Genomic DNA, 22,807 nt, shown 5'->3' with positions numbered 1-22,807 from the left:
ATGCCAGCTATGTTGGTGTGTTGAGAGCTATCTGAAGAAAGTGAGACACCCCTTGAATAATAAAAAAAGAACACAATTAAGATATTTCTGCAGGGGGAAGTTATAAAAAATGATGTGATACAATTATTTTCCTGTTGCATTTTTCAATCATTGCATAACTCTCATTTCCCTCATACTATTTAACCTCTATTCGACTTCCTTGCTTAAGTGGAGCGCTAAAAAGTAACTAATTTGAATCCCACAATTTTTAACTGGAACTGAAATCACGCAGACTAGTGCTGAGCTTTCCCAGTCTGCCATTAACCACTATGTAAGCCAGCGTGGGATCCCATTCAATGAAAAAAAAAAGTATGTGGCAAAATATAGAAACACCAAACCACAACTGACACACCATCTCCACGATACACTAGGGGGAAACACATATTCAGCATTTCTACCCTTAATTTCACACATAAGGATACAAGAGATTTTCAAGAATAAGGCACATGGGTTAATTCTTACCAATTTATGTCATCTTATACCAAAACTGCAGGACTCCAGAGGCATTGTGTCCCTGAACTAGGGAGCACATCTGTGCTGCTACTTCAGAACAGGGTATTATGGTGTGTTCAACCCCTCTACCATGACAAGCAGTGGAAACAGTGAAAAAAGACTTGCTTCTTCATGTGCAATAACACTTATAAATGCAAGGCAAAAAGTTACTGGCAACAAAAGACAAGATCACAAACAAGTTTGTCTTTTCCTGTTGTAAGAAACTTAAAACTACTATTATCCTGAACAGGTAAAAAGAACAGCGAAGTAAAAAAAGCTCATATTCTAATATTATCATTTGTATGTCTGCTTATGAAAAGTGTGCCTGTTATTACATTTAAATTTGCTCGATTCAGAAATGTGTTCAGCTGTTACGAGTGTTAGATATGCACTGTTTCTTTCGCATTAAGAAATAAGGTAGCTTTTACCTCATCTCACATACAACGATTTTTATTGTATTGAGTTAAAAAGAGAAGAAAAGAATTGCAGTCAAACACACCACAGTGCCTCAGAAAGGATGAACAGTTTGCTAGCAACTAGACGGTAAAGACAGAAAGAAAGGAAAATGAACTATGCCCAAGATATCATATGCGCTCCAAGTAGCTTTAAAAAGTCACTACATTTTACAATAATTAAGCACAAGGCAAATGTAACATGCCAAAACCAATGAAATGGGCATATCTAGAGCCAATCTTTTAGAAGATGTCATGAGACACATCAAGAGACGATGATTTTGCAAACCAAAGCAGAGTTTTACAGGGTCAATTCTTCGGTGAGAGACAGTTAACAAAATCCAGAATTAGCACTAAGTTATTCAAACGATTCACTGAACTTTCCTCTGAATTTCTTATCAATTGGCATGACATTCCTAGGTGCAACGTATGTTGAAATAAGCATTTTGCAAAGACTGTCGTTGTTAGCTTTTGTCATCTTTAGAATAAGACACTTAAACACACAGTTCCTGCCTCCCCAAGCTTGCTCTTTATTTCAAAGGTGAACAATACTTTTCACTCATTTACCTTCACTATATAATGCAGCGTTCCCATGTACAACTAAAACAGCTGCCACATATCATCCACCCCAGTAAGACCACTTCATCAGTAGCTCACTTGCTCATACGCACACAAGCATAACTTACAAAGCACTGTAGTTTAAATTGCCTTTCAAATCCTGTTTGTTCTTAAGCAGCTTGTTAAACTAAGCAAAACTTTCTTGTGAGTTTAGAGATTACTCCCCCCTTTTTATGTATTTGATCATACAACCAGTCTGGAAAGTAAGTGTCATCGATTAACGTGCCTTGAAATTTTTTCCTCAGTTAAAACACAAACAGCTCAACAACCTAGTGCTACAGAATAGCAGATCTGCCAGCAAATACTTTAAAAAATTTTTTTAAAGTAGATGCTGCTGCACACAGTCCGGAAAGGTTATAACTTGTCATTCAAGCAACAAAAGTGTGCCTGAACACAAAAACAGAAACAAGATAAAAATACATTGTCCTTCTACTTTCCACCACCCTGCTGCCCATCTGTTTTACCCTGACACAAGCACTAGCAAATATCCAGGTAAACTATATGAGCATTCTCAAAATGGAACTACATCATCTTCCTCTGCAAAGATGATCTAGAGGTGCAAGAAAACTCTGCTAAATAACATCTCTCAATTGTCAAGTTACACTTTGCTTTATTTCATGTTATTAGCTTCACTTATGCCTCCTTGGACCACCCTAGGGATTCTTCTCCATTAATTTCTTCAAATACTTGCAGATAATCATATCTCCCACTTAGACATCATTTAGCCAAGTTTCATGCATTTCTTTTCATCTTCTTTCCCTCATAAATCAATCCCTTCAGCCTCTCCAGCATTCTTACTGCTCTTCCCTGAATTTTTTCCAAACTGCTGACATCTTTCAGCGACTGAAGAACTTCCAATTGCATGCTGTACTCTAGATATGTTTTTTGTACTCTAAGATAATTAAGCCTTTTCAAGCAAATTAATGCTCCAAGTCTGGAATAAATCTAAATCCAGATTTGTTTTTATTTTTATCTTTTTTTCCCCCAGAATGGAGAGTAATTATCTGCATTTCACAGAGAACAGAGAATCATAGAATTATAGAATCATTTAGGTTAGAAAAGGCGTTTAAGATCAAGTCCAACCATTAACCTAGCACTGCCAAGTCCACCACTAAACCATGTCCCTAAGCGCCACATCTACACATCTTTTACATCAGTGGTAGATGGTGACTCTACCACTTCCCTGGGCAGCCTGTTCCAGTGCTTGATAAACCATTTGGTGAAGAAACTTTGCCTAGTAACCAATCTAAACCTCCCCTCGTGCAACTTCAGGCCATTTCCTCTTATCTATCGCTCATTACTTGGGAGAAGAGACCAACACCCACCTCACTACAACTTCCTTCAGGTAGCAGTAAAAAGCAATAAGGTCTTCCCCGGGCCTCCTTTTCTCCAGACTAGACAACCCAGGTTCCCATAGCCGCTCCTCACAGGACTCGCGCTCTAAACCCTTCACCAGCTTCTTTGGACACGCTCCAGCACCTCAGTATCTTTTTTGTAGTGAAGAGCCCAAAACCAAACATGGTATTTGAGGTGCGGCCCCCACCAGTTCTGAGTGGAGGGACAATCACTTCCCTACTCCTGCTGGCCACACTATTCCTGATACAAGTCAGGATGCCATTGGCCTTCTTGGCCACCTGGGCACACTGCCAGCTCATGTTCAGACAGCTGTTGACCAACACCCACAGGTCCTTTTCTGCTGGGCAGCTCTCCAGCCACTCTTCCCCAAGACTAGCAGGCTGGAAAGCTGCCTGGCAGAAAAGGCAGAGAGAAGTATCTGAATTATAGCTGCACACAAACAGTGCCAGAATAAGAAACAGATCTGTGTTCTGCCATTCCCAGTCATGAGGTCTGCCAAGTTTTAGGCCACAGACGACGTAAGACAACATTCCCCGGCTGTGATCTATAGGCAAACACAAGTCATTTCCAAGTGACTAAGGAACAACACTTGGGGAACCCAACACTTGCTCGCGTGAGCAGGCACAGTGCTGGAGGCTGCTGGCACCAGCAGGACCATGAACACCCTACAACATGCCATGGTCTACTATTACCGTAAGTAGTCAGGACACAAGTCTCTGATACACCTACACAGCAATAAAAATCAGGTAGAGGTTGGTTTCTAAAACCAGCCTCAGCTACCAGATCAGGTTAACTTCCCAAACAAGCTATTCAATTCCAGAGGTTAAGACTGGTTTTAAATACAGGAGGACTGACTGACTGCCAGGCTAAGGTAGCCCAAGGCAGTTTTCAACTTGCATGTTTCCTTCCCTTCCCTCCCACTCCCTGACACATTTGTGAAGCAATCGCAGGAAAATAGCTTCAGAAAAATTAAAAAGAGCTCTTCGCAAAAGAAATCTGTAAGAGAGACTCTACAAGTGGAGACAAGGTTGAAGAATAGCGGGGAGGAAGGGAGAGAAGAGTCTGACCAGTTAAAGCTAATTAAAAAACATAAAATCTAAAAACCCACCAACAGGATGCAGACACATTAAAAAACACTGACCTAACAAAGGAATGTGAACTGTAGTTGACTTAAACAGCATCACAGCAATAGCCCTCCCCCTACACACAAATCTCTGCAACTGTTAAAGGCACAGGTTTTCAGGCCCTTCCAAATTCCGCGGGTTTTTGACTTGCTAGTCATATTTTGCTTAATGCTCTCTACCTGAGCCGATTTAGCTACTGCCTCTTCTTTCCAGATACCAAGAGTAACCAAAATTGACACAGACTAAAGAAAACTAAATTGTATTATTCTGCTTAGCTTCAAGAGGTATTGAATTCTAGTATTCTACTACATATTCTTCTCATTGAAAGAACAAACTACAAAGGGTCCTGTGTTCCATGGTCTTCTGTTTAACATCTGAGGAGTATAGCCAAGGTTAGATAATGAGCACCTTGGTGAAAGGTATCATTTCTTCCCACTAACTCTATATGGAGCAAAAAGCGATTTTCTGAATCTGTGTACAATTTTCTTGATGTGGCTACTGGTTCACAATTATAGCTCCTGCTTACATCCACAATGGTGACAAAGACTCCTTATTAGGCTTCTCCCTGTCCCATGAAGAACCATTTCCCTCACCCAAAATGTGGAAATGGCGACATAAATGCCATCCTCCTGTTCTTCTTTCATCACATTGTTACCTCCAGGAGATAAAAGCTACTAAGAACACTATGCTTTTAAGAAAGATATCATTTTGATTTCCAGCTTGAACACTTTTCAGTGTTAAGGTCATTTATACATCATTTCACCACCTACCTGAGGTATCTATCTCAGTGAACGCTTAAAAGCTTTTCTATAACAGAAAATGCAAAACATACATGTATCTGGTGCAACTTCTTTCTTTAAATATGCACAGTGGTAGGAAGAAGAAAGGAGATTTGCTGAGGGTCAAAATTTGTGCACTTGCATCAAGCCTTAAGTGGAAAATAGTCCATCTTCAGCAAGAAATGAGGAAACTTCAGTTTTCTCTGTGGATCAATCGCTCTGTGATTGCTGTCATAGAACATCATGATTTCTTTTCTCCACTTGTACAACAGAGGGCAGAGGATTAACCAGTGACAAATGGGCTGAAGACCCTACAGAAATATAAACTACTTCTAGTATCATTAAAATCTTATCCCTTAACCCGAGTTAAATGCAGCATCTATTATTGCCTTTTTAAAAGGTTCAGAACAACTTTCCTACCTTAAAGAAGGAGGCAAAAAACCCAGTAGTGACACTTATAAACTCTAGCACCCATCATTTCTGATGCTCTAACCTAAGGAGGCATAAATTCTTGCTGTAATTCAGCAAGGATGAAAAATACAGTAATATATAATAGAATAAAACCAGGAGACACCAGCAATAAAAAAAAACTCTTAAGATCTCCAAAACCTCATTTATCAAGCAGTTTTTGCTTGAAGGCAAGTTAGGTAATAACATGCACAACAGAGCCAATTTAAGGAACTTGCATCCACTATACTATATTTAATAAGTAGCTACAGGTAAAAATTATTGCAGGTTTATCTTCCTTTATTTGTTCAGAAGGGCTCTGGTACAAGTCATACATATATATTTAGAGGAGAGATTTCCACAAGCCTTTCTGGGCAGAGCATGATTTCAGTGTTATTGACACTTAACAAGAAGTCATTCTGAGACCGGAGTTTGTTGACACGGGAGATGTGGCTTCAGGCCATTCAGTCTCACAATATAAGTCACAGCCACCATCATTTAGAAGAGGTACAATCCACCAAATCATCAGTGGTTCAACTGAATATGAGCCGATTTCAAAACTTCAGATTACTGGTACCATTCAGACTTGCAAGATGGAAGGATCTTCTACACTTGACATAGACAACCAAAAAAGGGTAGATTCAGACCAGATAAGGAAGAAATTTTTTACAGTTAGGGTGGTGATACACTGGAACAGGTTTCCCAGAGAAGTGGTAGATGCGCCATCCCTAGAAACATTGGTTGGACAGGGCTCTGAGGAACCTGACATAGTTCAAGATGTCCCTGCTCACTGCAGGGGGGCTGGACTAGATAACCTTTAAGGGTCTCTTCCAATTCAAACTCTTCTATGATTCTATGGTAGCTTTTTTTTTTTACCTGTTAAGCACCTACCTGGAATTCGGATTTTAAATTTGCCACTTTGTCCAAAACCACCATCTATTATTCCATCTTCTCCTGTAGATAGTTTGACTTTTAGACCCACAAAAATCTGGATGTTTGTTTCCTTTTTGAACAATGAACGACCAATCACACCGTAGTCATCTATCACCTGCAAAAGAAATAGAGCTTCATGAGCCTACAATCTAAAGTAAAAAAATTATACCTACAAGATACTCTTAAGTTTGGTGACTTCTACCACCCTACCATTGGAAAACCATTTATCCCCAAATGAACAAAACTCTAGACTAGCCACCTCAACTGCTGAGTTTAAGGCAACTGTGTCTAAAACCATAGTCTTCTACGTGAATTAAAGACGACTACATGAATTAATATTTTTCTGCTTTTACCTCCTTTCTACTAATATAGGAAGAACAAAACCTGCATCAGAACATGCTTTAAAAATCAGTTAATTAAAATCTCTTTTCTGCTTTGAAACCTTCCCATGAAAGTCACTTAAGCACCTATGCTCACAAAAAGTTTATTCCATTACTTATCCTACAGCTAAGTACATTATCACCTACATAAACATTCTGTCTCTTAGCTCCAGAACTGCACTCCAACAGCTACACTTCCACAGAAATGACAGAATTGCTCAGAGCTTCTAAATAGAGCCTTTTAAATATTCATCTTTACATACACATTGATTTGTTAAACTAAAAGCCTTATGACCATTGTATCCAATTTTAATTTCAAGGTTTGTAACCCAGTGGGAAGAACCATTCCAAGTTGAATTCTTAATTAAGCTATCAGGAACAAGAGGCAGCAAGGTTGGTGGGTAAGGCAAGATAAAAACCCCTCCCTTAGGCATTACAAAGTATAAGGTGCAGTCAAGCGAGCCTAATCCTGCAGGTGTGAATATCCTTGTATACCTAACGCCTGGAGTTACTCTACCTCGTAGCCACAGCAAGAACATTTATTTACTTATCAGAAATAAGGGGATATTACTTAAATCTTTTCAAGATTTTTTTTTGTTGGCAAAAGTTGCAGCTCTTCTTCATATCTTAGGAGCTATTTTTAGATAAACCTAGGGCTTTCAAAGACCAAAGTGACTTAGAACAGTGAAGAATAACCAATTTTGAACACTCCCTTTTATTCAGTTTAAATGACTCAAAGTATTGCAGGTTTATTAAGTTACTCTCCTTCCCTGAAGCCTCTTCCATGAACAGTAGTGCATATGTAGACTGAAATCCCTAACGTTCTTCTTATTTTCTTACACATGTATGCCTCTATTTTAATGCCAATCTCAGTATGGCAGTAAACCTAGCATCAGAAATTTAATTTTTGTTTTGTTTTGTTTTAAATAGGGTTTGCCTGCTCAGCTATAAACATCCTTGAAAGTGCTGTGCAATACTAGAGAGCGCTGGCAGGACCTCACCCTGTCCCATACCAGACGCACCTGCAGGATAAGACATGTCTGCAGCCCATCTTCCTCTTTCACATGGAGATGACAACAGTACAGGCAGCTCTGCTCCCAGTAAAGTGCAGGGTCAAGGCTGCAGGAGAAGCATTCAGATGTCTCAGCATCATTTGCTGCCTGAACATCCACTCCTCATCTTATCCCAAAAGGTCACATTTCTGTTTTTCCCCATGTGTCCTACACCCCCCAGCAAACACTGCTTCAAAATAGCTTGTGAACCATTAATGGTAGTATCACTGTTGGGCGACCTCTGGCTTAAATATAAAACTGAATAATGTCTTTTACTAGAGACACTGATAATAGGTGCTGATAGAGGGGGAAGATAAGCTTTCAGGCACACTTGCCTTTCTTTTGGTCTGATATAGAAGACTAGCAGAAAAAGAAGTGCTCAATTCCAACCTGAAGAATACCTACATTCTCAAAACCTTCTTTTTCCAGTTGTATTAGCTAGTAAAATAAAACTATTACTTCTTCCTATATATCTTTTATTCCTAAAACAAGAATTTCAAAACTGAACATCCCTCTCCTCCACTGCTGGCTATGTGCTTCTTGGCCCTGTGTTTGAAACAGTTTATTACACTCCAGTGAGGATCTTCCATATATCTATTATTTTTGTAGTTATCCCCACAAAATGGCACAGGAAACCAACTTTAAAGACAACCTAAACATCTTTCATTTTTCCAAGAGCACTTCAAAGTTATCTTTAACTTAATTAAAAACAGAATTACACGGTGAGCAATCATACTAGGCTAGCATGGTTCAATTAGAGCCTCCCTGGCACGGCTGTCAAAAAAGCCCTCAGAATAATTTCTGTCAACAAGTGTTATGGGCATTATGTACCTTTCAGTAAACTAGTAATGATAACAGCAATGAAATCCATCACCCTTTAGGTATGCCATACTCGTTTAATGCCTTTTGATTTTAAAACGCCTCATCTTTTATAACTATGTGTGCTTTTTAGGGTCTTGCTCTTGTACACACAGTTTAGCAAAGTAACAAAAGCCTCCAGCTACAGTGCTCCTTTCACTCTAATGGTCAACTTGTTAAAAAAAAAATCCCTCCTTTAGCTGATGGATATGTTCTATCCATATCACCATTATTCCTTGGATATCTCTATAGGCCATTAGAAAAACAACTTCTTTAGTGCTGCTGAGATAATAAGTGATCAGTGACTTGCCTGAGTGGATGTTTGGAATAAAACCTCTATGACCCGAAGTCTCAGTCTCATACACTAAACACTATAGATCCCAGCCTGTGTTGTCCATCTCCCCCAGTTAGCCAATGACCAATTTATCCCTGAAGACAACTAAATAATGAGAGAATTCCTGATGTAACAAAAATTAAGGTAAATGATCAGTCTTTTCAGTGAAATTAAATAGGTGAGAGATAATTGCTATGAAGGAAACCCTATTTTCTCAACTTTAAGACCATTTTATAAAAATAAGAGAAAAATTAATTTTTTTTTATTTTAGTTTTGCTTTGTAAAAAGCCACAGAAATGCATGTTGTTCTCTCCAGCTGAAACTCAACACTTCCAATTACTTTACCAGCAATTTACCTCCAATCAGTGGATTTTAAGTTAATCCCCTTTGAGTTCTCAGAACATCTACCATGGCAATCATTTTGCCTATTAGCTGAACAGCCTTTTGGGAGATCTTTCTGCTTTTCTCTCAAACACTCTTTTTTTGGTTATAAAATATTATTAACTTAAAAAGCCAAATGCCGCAAAGACAGTAAGGGATACGCAGTCTGCTCCGAAGCAGCAGCAAGGGGCCTAGCAATGAGGGCAGACTAATTTTATTAACTTCAGGGAAACTTCAAAAAGCTTTAGGGCTTTAATGCCAGACAGAGACGACCCCAAAAGTCAGTTTAAGTGCTGCATAAACAAAGGATTAGGGCAAGAAAAATCTGAAGGCTCCTTGCATTTCTTGTTTATATTGTCATATGACCTAGTGGGAGTGGGAGAGGGCTGCCTCTCTGACTTTAATCCCCCATGGTGTACAGTGGCGTTTCAGTTCACTGACCTACATTACGATAATATTTTTTTAAATTTATGGGCAGAGGTGCAGCATCAAACTCACTTAAGGACTTTTAAAAAAAGCTGGTGGAGGTGGGGGTGTGTGTGTGGAGAAATACTCAGAAGAGAAAAATTTTCTTGCTGGTGTAGTCTCCCCCTCTCGCTCAGGTTAGATCAGCAGCTTAGAAAGGGATTTCAAGTTCAAAGGGAAAGTCTCTGTTACTCTTGTTTTATGGCTTAGACCAGAAGACACAATAGCAATGAGTTTATGAAATATCCCTTGCCACTTGGCTTTTGTGTTTGCAGGAAAAAAGTAAACAGCACTTTATAACCATAGGTGAAGTATGCACATCTCTGGCACATAACAATTCTGCTAATACCAAGAAGTTCACAGAAAAAATTAACCACCTCACACTCCCCATCTAAGCAGTACTTACACTACCATATATTGTTTGCAAAACTACAGTTAATGTTACATGTGTTGGCATTCATTGCAAACCATAGCATAGGTCCAAGGAAAAACAATTCCGCTATTTCCCTTTGAGCAGGGATAGCAAGCTATACTGTCCAGCCTGTTAAAGCACTCTCATTTTCAAGATCACTTTGAAATTACTGTCATCTGAACACTCAATCCATCACATACATTTTGAGAGCAAATAGCAAGTAACTCCCTGTGTCCTAACATATCTGTAGGAAAAAAAAGGAGATCAGACCAGAAACTTACAGAAGGAAACAAAGAAGGTGCCAGAATGAGACAGGAAATAAGAAAAGGTTTGAGACAGAGAAAGTAAAAGCACTGAATATTAAATACTAAGAAGAGACAGAACAAATAACCTTTTCTGATTTAATCTGAAGTTATATGTGTTTAAACAGAAATAAACCGATTTTTGAAAAAGGATAAAAACAGCTCTGATTATTCTCAGCAAACTGAAAAATGGCCTGTTTAAACCAAAGCAGAAAACAACAGGAGGAGAAAAAGAACAAAAAAGAACCTATAACTAACACTGAATATACAAAGTGTTTCTATTACTTTTTTGTGCTTCAGAAAAAGTACACTTGAGAGATCTTCATCATGATCAGTGACAGCTCATTTGTTTCTAGAGAACAGTTGCAAGCACTTTCCATTTCTGTGTCAGAAATGGGACTATTTTGGAGGCTGCAAATTCCTGTTCTTTTTTAAAATGTGGCTTCATGCATAGAGAAAATGACGGTATATGAGACTGCAAAAAGGGAGAAAGAGAAGGGAACTGAGAGGATTTCACTGGCAATTGGGTTTTCATCTTTTTCGATTCTCCAAAGACTGTTCCAACTTTTAGTTTGTTCCTGAGAACTAGGTGAACGACTTGGTACAAAGAACGAACTATTTAGTCAGCCACGTTGCTTCCTCAAAAGCTTACATCAGCATAAAAGTATTAAAGGCTTTTCTTTCTGCAGTTCCCTCCGGCACTAGAAGCTTCCGGTTGTGTGCTGGGCTTTAAACACCTTCTCAGCATCCTCCAAGAGAACAAACTAAAATTCTGACTTTGAACATCCATCCAGGCAGAAGGAACGGGGATGAAAAGTTCATCTGCAGTACTTCATGCCTCATTACTACCACTTTGACAGAGCAAGAAGCCATCACACAGATATCTCCACATATCCACTAACTTTGGTTTCCAGATGTTTGTCCCATCTCTCTCAAGCCTGTTTCTTGTATCCAAGAAACATCTTCCTTTCTCTGCCCTTCTCTTCCTTTCTCAGTGAAGGCATGATGGCATTTGAGGATTTCTAACAAGCAGCCATAAACGCCTTTCCCTTTGCCGAGCGTTTCGCCATCACTATAACCTGGTTAAAACTAGTACAGGAGTGGAAAGGGTACCTTTAGTATTAACTCAGGACAATGAGTAAGAACTGCATAACCAGACCAGTTTAGATTTTAAAAGATCCGTACTTACCCACCAGTGCATGCACAGGGCACAAACAGGACACTAACTTCATTATACACCTTTAGAGGACAAGTTTCCCTCACCTCTACTTAAAGTTTATGAGGGCTGAATCCCCAAAAACCACAGGCACTAAATTCCTGACACAGCCTAGTTAAGAACAAGTTCATTTTACCAAGTGAGAAGAAACTGGTTCATGTCATTATTTTATTTATCTTTACCCCAATTCATGCTGTGTTGCCATTATGTAAGAAACTCAACATCAACAGAGAGGGAAAAAGAGGAGGCTACAGACTTACTATACACAGGACCTCCATCTCCAGACCAGCCCTGCCTTGAAATGCTATAACGATTAAAAACCCTGTAATGCTTACCACCCAAGCACAAACCAAGAAAGAGGCTGTTTTGTAGAGCAGAGGATCTGTAGATGCAGAAGTCTTGACCTGGCCTCATAAGAAGGACACAGAGAGGATTGGCAAGCTGGAGAGGGCTCCCCCCAGCCTGCGGTTCTGAGCGGCCAGAATGACTCTGGTGGTATCGCTGTGACTTAAGAACACACAGGCACTTTCTTCAACTCTTTTAAGTGTTTTACCTGTGGTGATCTCAGGTTCTGAGATCTTAAACATCCAAAACCAAACATCAGTGATACCCGGCAAGTTTCATTTGGAACAGCACATAGATCTGGCACATAGCAGTTGGTCAAGTACAGGGACAGTAAGTTAATTTGTTTCTAAAGGAAAATGCTACATATTGCTTGGGGAGGGCAGAGAGGCACACAGAACAGAGGTTTACAAAATCCTCACTGGAAATTAAGCAGGCAATGAGGACAGGCCTGCAAAGAGCTGCCTGAAGCAAATGATGTCGAAGGAAAGCAGAGTGCTAACTCAACACAGATTCGCATCCCCTTCTGAAGGCACCACACGGACATACAAACACCCCAAGCCTGTCCCCTCCCCTCACAATCTCTAGCTCTAGTGTGCGGTTCCTCTGCCCACAGTCCAACAGTCCACCATATCTCTTGGATAACAGTTTCCTTCTGCCATTTGGTTAACAAGGTTTGTGGTATCAAGCAATGAAAGTCTGTGCTACACTGCTGAATATCTGTAACTCAAATCCTAGGGAAGGTGTACAGTGAAGAGATGGTTACAGTTCAATAATAGGTACGTTTAATTTTACTTTACCATTTTACTTTAAAAATGCCTAGGAAATTACATTTATATAAAACCTAAGTTATTTAAGTTGCAGAATTGGGCACTTAAGTAGTTAAGAAATGCCAGATGTCCATACAACCTTATTCCTGTCCTCCTTTGATATACCCTATGATATAGTCTTTACATGACCACATCCAAAAAAATTTCACAGGAACGCTGCCTTATTAAGTGCACAAGGGAGAGGCACAGGGGAACAGAATTAATGTTGCATAGGCAACTGTAAATCTGGTATTTCCTAACTTTCAAGTGCTTGATTTTGCAACCTAAGTAACATTCTTAATTTATTTTTGTATCCAATAAATAAAATGGTGTATTGGTTGCCTTGCTGACAAACCGATTCCCCCACAGGTGACTCTTACACAACCTCAGAAAAATCAAGACCAGCTGTCCATACACTTGTAAGGCCCAAAAGCATGTCTGCATTTTAAATTTAATAATATAAATAATAACCATAGGTGTTGCTCAAACCTTGCAAAATTCTACTACCCAGTCATGTGGAGCAAACCATTATTTTTTTGGTGAGTGAACAAAATAACAATTTTTTTCTTATGAGTAAGCAAGCAGATTCTGTTACTTAGCTGGTATACTTTCATGAAAAAATTATTCTACTGTATTAATCCATATGTTGTGTCAGTCAGTAAACATCGCCACTCTTTTCTCAGTTCTGTTTAACAGAAATGGTATTTTTGTTCAATGAGCATACAGCCCTCCCCCCACTAAGCTTCTCAAACCTTTTTACTCAAAAACTAAACAGCCAATAAATAAATGCATCTTTTATATTCCTCTTTTACAGCACATTTTAACCAGTGAATGTGCTGTGCACTTTTATTCACCTGATTGCCTTCATCTCTGCATTATTACTGTATTTAGCATACCATCAGCAGCCAAGCAGAACCAAACAAACTCATGTTCAGACTTCAAAGCAGGAAAAATATTAATTGTGGCGTCTGCATGTTTACAGTAGATGGAGCGACATCCACCACTTCTCCCAGCTAGAGTCACAAAAGGTTCTGCAACAGCCCAGGTCACCGCCTGTGCCTGCAGGCAGCACTCAACCAGTTTTCACTGTACAGTTTAGCCTTGCTACTCATGGTGCCCGTAGTCTGCACACCGCATCAGCCACCCAGAAAGTGGCATTGTCTGGCTGACAGTGTTTTGCCTGCCAGCCTGCTGAAACTACAGTGCCACTCTGAGAAAACAGCAGATGAACCAATAGCTGTAGTAAGCCAATGAAACATCCTTTATCTGGACATAAGTTAGATGGAAGAATCTAACCACCTGAGCAGGTAAAATTTACTTCATTCCTAGCAGTACTCCAACCATGCAACAAAAAATTCAAGGAACAGTGTTTCTTTGGCAAATATTTTAAATACAGTGCATGGGTTCCACTCTGTGAAATGAATTCTTGGATTACTGGTAAGACACCTGGAGAAGATTCAGTAAAAAAAGTGCCAGCGTTGCTCACATATGATCCTCTACTCGGGAATCTTTCCAGAATGGAGTACTCTGGTGCTCCCATGCTAACTTACCACCTCCCCAAGCAAAGACAACTTTCCCAGAAGTCTGGTCTGATTCCCTAAGTAAACCACAGTGGATGTTCCTATGCACTCATGGGCAAGTTCATTTTCCCTCCTTCATGCCCTCCTTCAGCAGTTTGGTTAAGTGTGTGGCTAAGCTACTATAAACTTGACATGTACTCTGTAAACTAAACACTGGTATTTTCATTCATAAAAAGCCAAAAGGAATTAGAAGACTAAATATGGCTGATAACTGTTAGAAAGACCCTCTTCTGCTTTTCAGACTATCTAGCTCCCTAAAAGGATAGTCTGGGTCATTGCTTGTCATCAACAAATTTAAATACTATTTCCTCAAACTTCCTGCAGTTGCTTACGAGTACTCATCTTCACAATATCGCATCATCCTTCTGAAAAGGCCAGAAAGATCTGTTAAGCGATGGTGACAAAGATCTTCCATTTGACCACTCAGGTAATGCACTTGCTCTGACACAGCTCCTGTTTTCCTACTGTAAGAAGAGAAAAAACCCACCACTTTAAAAAGATTCTGAAAGATAAGCTTTTTCTCTTCAAGCTTCAGAAGAGATACTCTGATAAAAATCTTGATAACTTACCCTGCTTTCACATCTTGCTCCTAACAACAATGCTTTTCTCTTTGGGGACACCTAGATCACGCTCATATTCAATAATTAGTAACATGATGTTATTAAGCAATAACTGATTCTTCCATCCTCCACAAACTAAGCATGTGAGCTACATAATGGCCTCAGTCCCCAGGAGAACGAGTTCACTAAGAAAACTCACTATCCAACAACCCACAAAATTTGGGGACAGATTGATTCTGAATAAAACTGGGACATCCTATGGCTGTGACACCTGAAAGGAAACTGCTGAAGAAAGAAGTGCAACGTTGATTACCATCAAATAAGTAAAGCCTAGGAGGCAAGGCAAATAATGAGAAAAATACATTAAAAACTTCGAAATACAGAGAGAATTAGTTTTTCTTTATGTCAAAAGAACACAGAGAAAGCATCTTTAGGAAGGACAAGCCCATTCTCATAGGAAAACATTCTGCTATGCGTAAAATGGAAAACAATCGCAGCTGAGACATGCACATATTTTTGACTACACAAGCTTGAAAGTGCAGAAGGTGCAGCTTGTGCTATGCAAGCAAGGCAGAGACTTTTCCTTCTCCTTTCGTTTCTGCCACAGAGCTACTGATTTACGATCATCCTTGACAATAGGACCCTGTGGCAACCACCCTAAGATAAATCCTGCTTGTGCAAACACTTTCAAAATAGGCAGAATATCTGAGTCATGCAGGAAAGCATGATGCACTTCTACAGTTCACCTTTCAGTTGAAACTCATTGTACTCAACCTATACATCCATGAAAGGAAAAGAGCAAATAACACGAAAAATATAAAGGATTTATCCCAGGAACTGAGTAACTGCTTCACGAGCCAGACTGCAATTAATCTGCAATGCTGCACAGAGGTAAAATTCAGAGGGGAAGATATTTTGGAGATGGTGCTAGGATTAATACAAGTGAGTCGGCCCACAGAACTGCAAGGAGCTGACTAGTGAGCAGCCTGTCTCCAGAAGCACAAGACCAAAGATAACAGCTGCTGCTTTTCATAATTTGCTTGTCTCCAACTCCAGGGGCTGCTGACCTACTACATTTTGCAAACCCACGTTCACAGCCACCACAGTATGCCAGTTCAGAGGGATAAACTTCCTTCACAGCCCTCTTTCCACCAAGATTCTCACATCACACTCCTTAAAGCAACACTGGTGTTCAGAATAGCACTCAGCCCTGCTTTTACCTTTTATCAGGACAAGCCACTTGTTGCCAGCCTAGCTTTTTTTCCTATCAAAAGTACATTTGTCAGGCAGCCAAGGTTTTGCAAAAATAGTGTCCAGAGGGCAACAGTCTCTGCCTCCATATAACCATGCCAGAAAGACGCTTGACAGAAACGTCCTTCCAGTGAACTCCCCTGTCTTAACTCCTCTTTGCAAGAGAAAACCATACTAGTATTTTACATCATTTTTAAATCATCAATTTAAGCAAATAAAATCCTTTGCTAGTGCCCTCTTAGTTCTGAGGGAATGGCAGATTTTGATTTTCCTTAAAACTAACTCCTAAAGACTTACTCTAACCCCAAAACAAATCTGGTCTAAAGCAGAACAGGAGCATCCACGTGCTTACACAACAGTTCAAAAGCTATCAGATAAAATACTAACTCCAGTTTGAATCGTGCATCTTTTTTGTAACCAAGGTACAATCCCAGCATAGGTGCAGACCCCAAAATCCCCTATCCTGGTTAGAAGCTGATTTCCTGCACTATGCAGCATCTCAGACAAGACTAACTTAACTGAAAAGGCAAATGATAAATGTTCTAAAGCCAGATTTCTCAGATACTACACTAATACATACCTTAAAAAAAAGATCAGTGGATAAATAAGCAAGGATGTGAGAGGCTCAAGAACACACTGCAGACAGGTGAATTCAAAGATCCTGGTGTACAACAGTAGTAAGGCTTTGACTCTTTCTCTCCCAGTGCTCTATTTGAGTCTTAGCATTAAAAAGGCAAGATACCAAAAGGAAACAGCAAGCAGTACAGAAGTGCAAGGGTACTTGAATTTTTGTAGAACATTTACCATGACTTGAGCAGGTGAGATTAACCACAAAGCTTAGGAGTGATTTTTCACTAAAATGTACTAATTCAAGACCACTTGTTAGTTTAAGTATGATTTTTTTTCCCTTTTAGAAATATGGTGTTTACCCGTTCATAGATTTGATTTTCATGTGAAACAGTAAAAGTGTCGCATTTGCTCTTAGCCAAAAAACCTTTTATAATATTAAAAAAAAAAAAAAAAACAACAAAAAAACCACAAACAACCACAACCTTAAAATCCAGGGGGGTGGCACATACAAGGGGCATAAAAAAGAAGTACTGTGGTGATAAAACTTAATGAATTTACTACAGCCTGGTTCTGAGAGCATGTTTCCACCCCATGCTGAACCTGGGAAGGTGGATGTTACATGCCCCTGCCTCCCTCTCTCCCAAGCCCTTCAGGAAGCTATGAAGCTAATTTCCCCCAGCAGTATTCCCTGGAGGAAGAGTTCGCTTCTCATGAAGGTAACATGTATTTTTTAAAATTATTATTTTTTTATGCCTCCCCAGGGAAGGTGAGGAGGGGGGAGCTTCCTTGCTCAAAAGAGAAAGAAATTTTCCTGTATCTGTGCCAAGAATAGACACCCTAAATTCAGCGATCTTAATCTCCAGCCATCCATCAGCATCAGGGTGGGACCAGCTGATTCAGATTTTCTATTAGCTAGCGACTTTGTGTACTAAAATAAGTCACTGTACCACCCAGTTGTTCCTGCTGCCCTCTGCTCTGCAAAGGCACAGACTTAATAGCAGCTTCCTCAGCTAACGCTTTAAGTACTTCCCCAGCAGGTCCTTTATAACTGGCACAATCCTCTTCCCACCAACTCTCCCAAGTCCCTGTGTGCCCCTGTGACTTTCACATCACAAGCTTTTCTTGTGACATTCAGCTCCTCTACCCTTTTGGCACGCATTAAGGAAAATGCCAACTGAGTTTCTGCAGTACCACAGGAGGCAGAATCCAAGGACAAACCTAACACACAGACAGACTTTTCGATGTCAACTGTGTGTTTATAGGGCCAATTAGTATTATACAGATAGTGAATCACAGACAGTGTATCAAGCAATACATAGGGCACTGTGTGAGACAGACGAAGAGAGGAAAAAATAATAAAACACCCAGCTCAATTTCAAAAGGCATGGGAAGATATCAAAAGAGTTCACTAATATTTCAGCCTAATAAATGACTGTTGGTCAAATGTTCAATTACACACATTCATTGGTTATTTTCTGGACCAGAAAATAAAATGTGTAATTTAATTAATGTTATTCCATTATGTACACAGTAAACTCAACTGCAGAAAAAGTAAACTGGCAGAGGATTTGAAAATAACACTAAAAAACAATTTAAAATGCACAACCCAGGCTAATAGCAAACTTCGTTAACCCAGTCAGACAACTCACACAGTTGGTACGCTGCAGGTTTTCAACTCCCACCAACTAGTGCCATGCATTGGGAGCAAAAATAAAGAATCTGAGACCAGTTCACTTCAGCTAAACAAAACACAAGCAGCATGTGTCTGCACGGGTCATAAAAACTTCTGTTCTCATTCGTATTCCTACAGCCACAGAGAAACAAAAAGAGTTGGTAAGCCAGGTGCCTCTGGATATTAGCATCATGGGCCATGCACAAGCGAGAAAATTTTTAGCAAAGATAAAGGCAAATATTTCATGAGTTCAGATACTCTAGAGCATTCCAAGAACTGGTATCAAGACACACACATTTGGTCTAAGCCTCTCTGCAGCTTAGAGGACAGGACACTTTGGACCTCTTGTTCTAGTTCAGCATCACCATCAGCCAAAGAGGAAGGTAGCCAACCATTTCAAACAGACGGAACACTACACCTGCTACGAAAATTTTGAAGGGTGACTGCTGATTTTGGGTGTCCCATATAACCCATATTAAAAAAGAAAAAATTTACAGAAAGCTACAGATCTCCTCCTCCTAACTGCCTTCCTTCCTAGTGACAAAACTGGCATCCAACCAGCCAACACAACACGACAGGTCTGTAGTTTCCTTTGAAAACAATAGCCTCCAAACTCAGTAGTGGAAATTCAAGGGAGAAACTTTTTTTTTTAAAGGCTAAACCAGCAACAGAAACCTCACAGAAAAGGGTGAAATACGAATTGCCTGTTTGATCAATTAATGTAGCGAGGCATTTAGAAAAGAACGTCACTAATTCAAAATCATGCCCTGACAGGGATCTTGGTTTATTTTTACTAGTAAATTAGTAAAGCAAACAAAAAAAATATTCAGGAAGTCTGCATTATAAATTGGAAACGTGGCAATGTATGCTAAGTATTTAGTCTCCTAGGGTAAAGTAAGGGGAGGTATTATGCAGTACCCAACACAGCTTTCCGGAATTTTGAAAAGAACAACGCTAAATGTTTTCTTCAGACAATCAGGTTTTGATTAGGAAAATAGAAATTAATAGTCCTTTATCCAAAAGTTAATAAAATACCTACCGCACTAATATATCAAGTAAACATTTGCTGAAGTTTACATCAGCTCTACTCATGTAGGGGTAAGTAATTAAGTTATTTGTATATTGTACATCTCCACCTAAACCATTCATCCCAGAAAATTCCACTATGGGATGTATAAACAAATGGTTCTCCGCTGATTACTGAAAGGTAACCACCACCAAGAGCAAACTTACGACAGCAATGTAATAATACCCACCACTATAGACAGTGTATCTATCCATACTGAAGGGACAGTAAAAAAAATCCCAGTTAATTTTTACTGCAGAAACTAACTCCCCTGGAAAGCACCTCCATTTTCTGCCACAATGAGGTAGGTCAAGTACATACACTACAGCAGATTAACACCTGTGCAACACAGAAACAACATGCATTAATCAAGGCTCCAAAGTTCTCCACATCACAAGCTTGATCCCAATTTCAGCCTGCTATAGCTCTGTAAGGTATCCTACAGGAGATTCTTTTTGCCTACTAAAATAAGTGTTAGTAACTGAGGTTTTTACTAAATAAATCATGAAAGCACATACAAGAATTAATAGTGTTCTTTGTGTTATTTAATCTAATGATATTTTCTTTTTGCTTTACACTGTCTTTATATTTTCAATGTACTGCAGAAAACTGTGTAAAATATGTCAATGGAAAGCTGGAAGTTTTGTCAACTGGGAAAAGAACAGATGAGCCACTTAGGAAGTTCCACAAACAAAGCAAGTTTGCAGGAAGAACAGAGTGGCTAGACATGAAAAGGACCAGTGAAGAACCAGCATCAAATTGCTCAACACTGCATTGAACTGAATGAGCCAGTCCCTTTTAGGCAATTATTTCTGACTGTTTGCAAGCAGAAAAGACAAAATACACTGGGTATACAAACATAAGAAAAATGCGTATAAAGACTTTGGAACATGACAGTGAAAGTTCTGTAGCCCACCAATACATATACTTACACAGAGCAAGTATCTCCCCTTCCCGTGTAGAGTATTAAAGAGACAGCTTACCCTTTCCACTTGTCCTTCTTTGTGCTTCAGTTTGTACACTTTCAGCTTTGGAAGGAAAGTCTCCATGTAGTTCTTGTCTTCCATGCCTTGGAGAAGTACCCCATGGAATGCCAGCCTGCAGGTATTTGCGTGAATATCTGTATCCAGCTTGGAGCCAATCACAAGGCACAGTTTAGGACAAGTGACTGGTTTTTCAAACTCCAGCAAAGCCCACTGTTGTCTTGGGAGCAGGACTTCTGCCTGGTCATTTTCTTTGTTCTCTGAAGAAACTGAGTCCTTGGACAAATATTCCTCTTGATAAAGATAATCTTTTTCAAAATCAAAAACATTTTCTTTAATTTCTTCATTGAAATCAGCAGGGGCTGGACTGAAAAACATCACTCTTCCCATAACTGTTTCATGGCCAACTGTGATATGAAACTTGGCCTTGGTCTGGAGAGCTCCTCGAAAATACTGGATTTTCTTCAGAGAAATTATTGCAGCATGGATGGTGTGAAGTGATTCTGGGGTGCAAATTAGGCCTCGTTCTAGCAGTTTGGGATCAAACTGGGTTACACAGATACCTACTCTGTCACCCTGCATAGCGTAAGTCACAGGAGTATGGAACATCTGCATGGACTTGACTTTCTTTGTCACCTATTGATGAAAAAGCAAGACAAAAATAATGAAGCAACTAATTGCACATGAGCGCATCACAAGCACAAAGCAACACATCACACCTCTCTCATAAGATGACTGACCTTCTAGAAGAGTCCACAATTCAAAATGTAGAAAGTGAACAGTCTAAGAACATACCCCGCCATTTAGAATTACCACAGGTTTAAGCCTCTTAGCTTACTCTACTTTTGTTCATGAGACTAAGATTATCATGACCACAATTATGTTGATATTTACATCATCTGTGCTGCAATATCTATATATTACCTGCAAATCAAGAGATATACCCACACCATAGAATAGCTTGCTTAATGTGCTCCCCCTAACCACCTGCACCATCAAAAGTGTAGCACTACAACACACATCCATGCACCTGTATGACTCTTTTCCCACGCTTCTATGAAAATCACTTAATACAATTCTTTGACTTGTTTTAATTCAACTGTAAAACGTTCAGAACAGAAAAACCCTTTCCTTATATTTGTACAACACCGAGCACAATGAAATTTTGTAAACTATCACTGCAAAATAATTAGTAATATAACAATCTACCATCTCCTGGTCTATGACACTCCATATATTAAAAAAAAGTCCTCAAAGCTTTCTTACAAAGATCTGAATGTTCATAAATATATGGCTAGCATCACTGCCACTAAAATGTGGGGTTCCATCTATTAGGTTTATCATAAGAAGAGTGCATCACTGGCCACCACTTATACTTAAAATTAATTTAGCTCTTCCCAGATGCTACAGAAGTTTGACCTTAATGAGCTTGCTATTGTATTACTTATTTCAAGGAGTTCAAGAAAAGAAGAATGAAGTAAGCTTTTAAAGATCAGTCTAGGTACAGTTTGATCAGACTAAACCATTTTAGCTTAACAAGTCTTCATTTTGGCTTTTCTTTCATTTCTGCAAACCATCATTTAATAAAATTCCCCCTCCCCCTGTTTTGTGTGTAGCCACGTGTTTTTTCTGATACTGCGTTTATGTTGCCACCTGTTCCATTCACACTAATGCTGGACCCTTGGATAGGTAACCACTCTGCTTGAAGTCCCTGCGTTAGATACCAAGCTTTTAATACTGAAATAGTATTTCTGGCAATTAAAAAAATGTATCTGCTAAATAAATATTAAATACTTGGACAAGAGTCCTTAGTACAAAAAAGTTATACACAACATATTTTTGAAGGGCTGAAACCTCAAAATTCAGATCCAAGAACTAAACTCTCCATGGGAATGATCTGTTCCAGAGATCATTTCTTTAGCATGTCTTTATCAATATACAATAGATTATACTGTGAATGGGTACAGAATAACATTGCCAGAATAGATCTCAACTCTCACTATAATTTCTTCTTCTCTCTTCCTTTTCTTAATACCAATTCTACAGCTATCAAAAAGGTTCATGCCAAATACTATTGTGCAATTCTCAGCATTCAAGCCGTTAGTATGTCTCGCTCAGCTGGAACTGTTGTGAAATCAACTTCCAACCCCTGCATGTCCCTTATTACTTCATCTTCTCTAATCCTGGGCCACCCCACTTATCTTCTAACGCCTGAAAGTAAGGACTCAAAATACACAAGCACTGATGAAGAGAATCCCAAACCAAAGGACTGGACTCAGCAGACCTGGGCTTCATTCTCAGTATGTCACACAGTGCAGAGCTCCTCGTTTGGGT

General features: G+C 39.4%; 1 protein-coding gene across 4 annotated transcripts in view; it reads right to left on the bottom strand.

Annotated features, from left to right (window-relative positions):
* EEFSEC (eukaryotic elongation factor, selenocysteine-tRNA specific) overlaps positions 1-22,807 on the bottom strand; it is a 126,575-nt gene that overhangs the window by 36,071 nt on the left and 67,697 nt on the right. For 2 of the 4 annotated variants that reach the window (XM_075096033.1, XM_075096034.1), the window contains 2 exons: positions 20,474-21,109; positions 6,199-6,355 (listed from right to left, as the gene is read on the bottom strand). In XM_075096033.1, coding sequence (XP_074952134.1) covers positions 6,199-6,355; positions 20,474-21,109 — 793 coding nt within the window. The remainder of the gene's footprint in view (positions 1-6,198; positions 6,356-20,473; positions 21,110-22,807) is intronic. The other 2 variants (XM_075096035.1, XM_075096036.1) reach the window with 1 other exon arrangement.

This window comes from Phalacrocorax aristotelis, chromosome 6 (genome assembly GCF_949628215.1).
Source record: "Phalacrocorax aristotelis chromosome 6, bGulAri2.1, whole genome shotgun sequence".
In the NCBI taxonomy this organism is placed as follows: Eukaryota; Metazoa; Chordata; class Aves; order Suliformes; family Phalacrocoracidae; genus Phalacrocorax; species Phalacrocorax aristotelis.
Note: the sequence above shows the minus strand (reverse complement) of the source record. Positions and strands in the feature narration are given on the sequence as shown.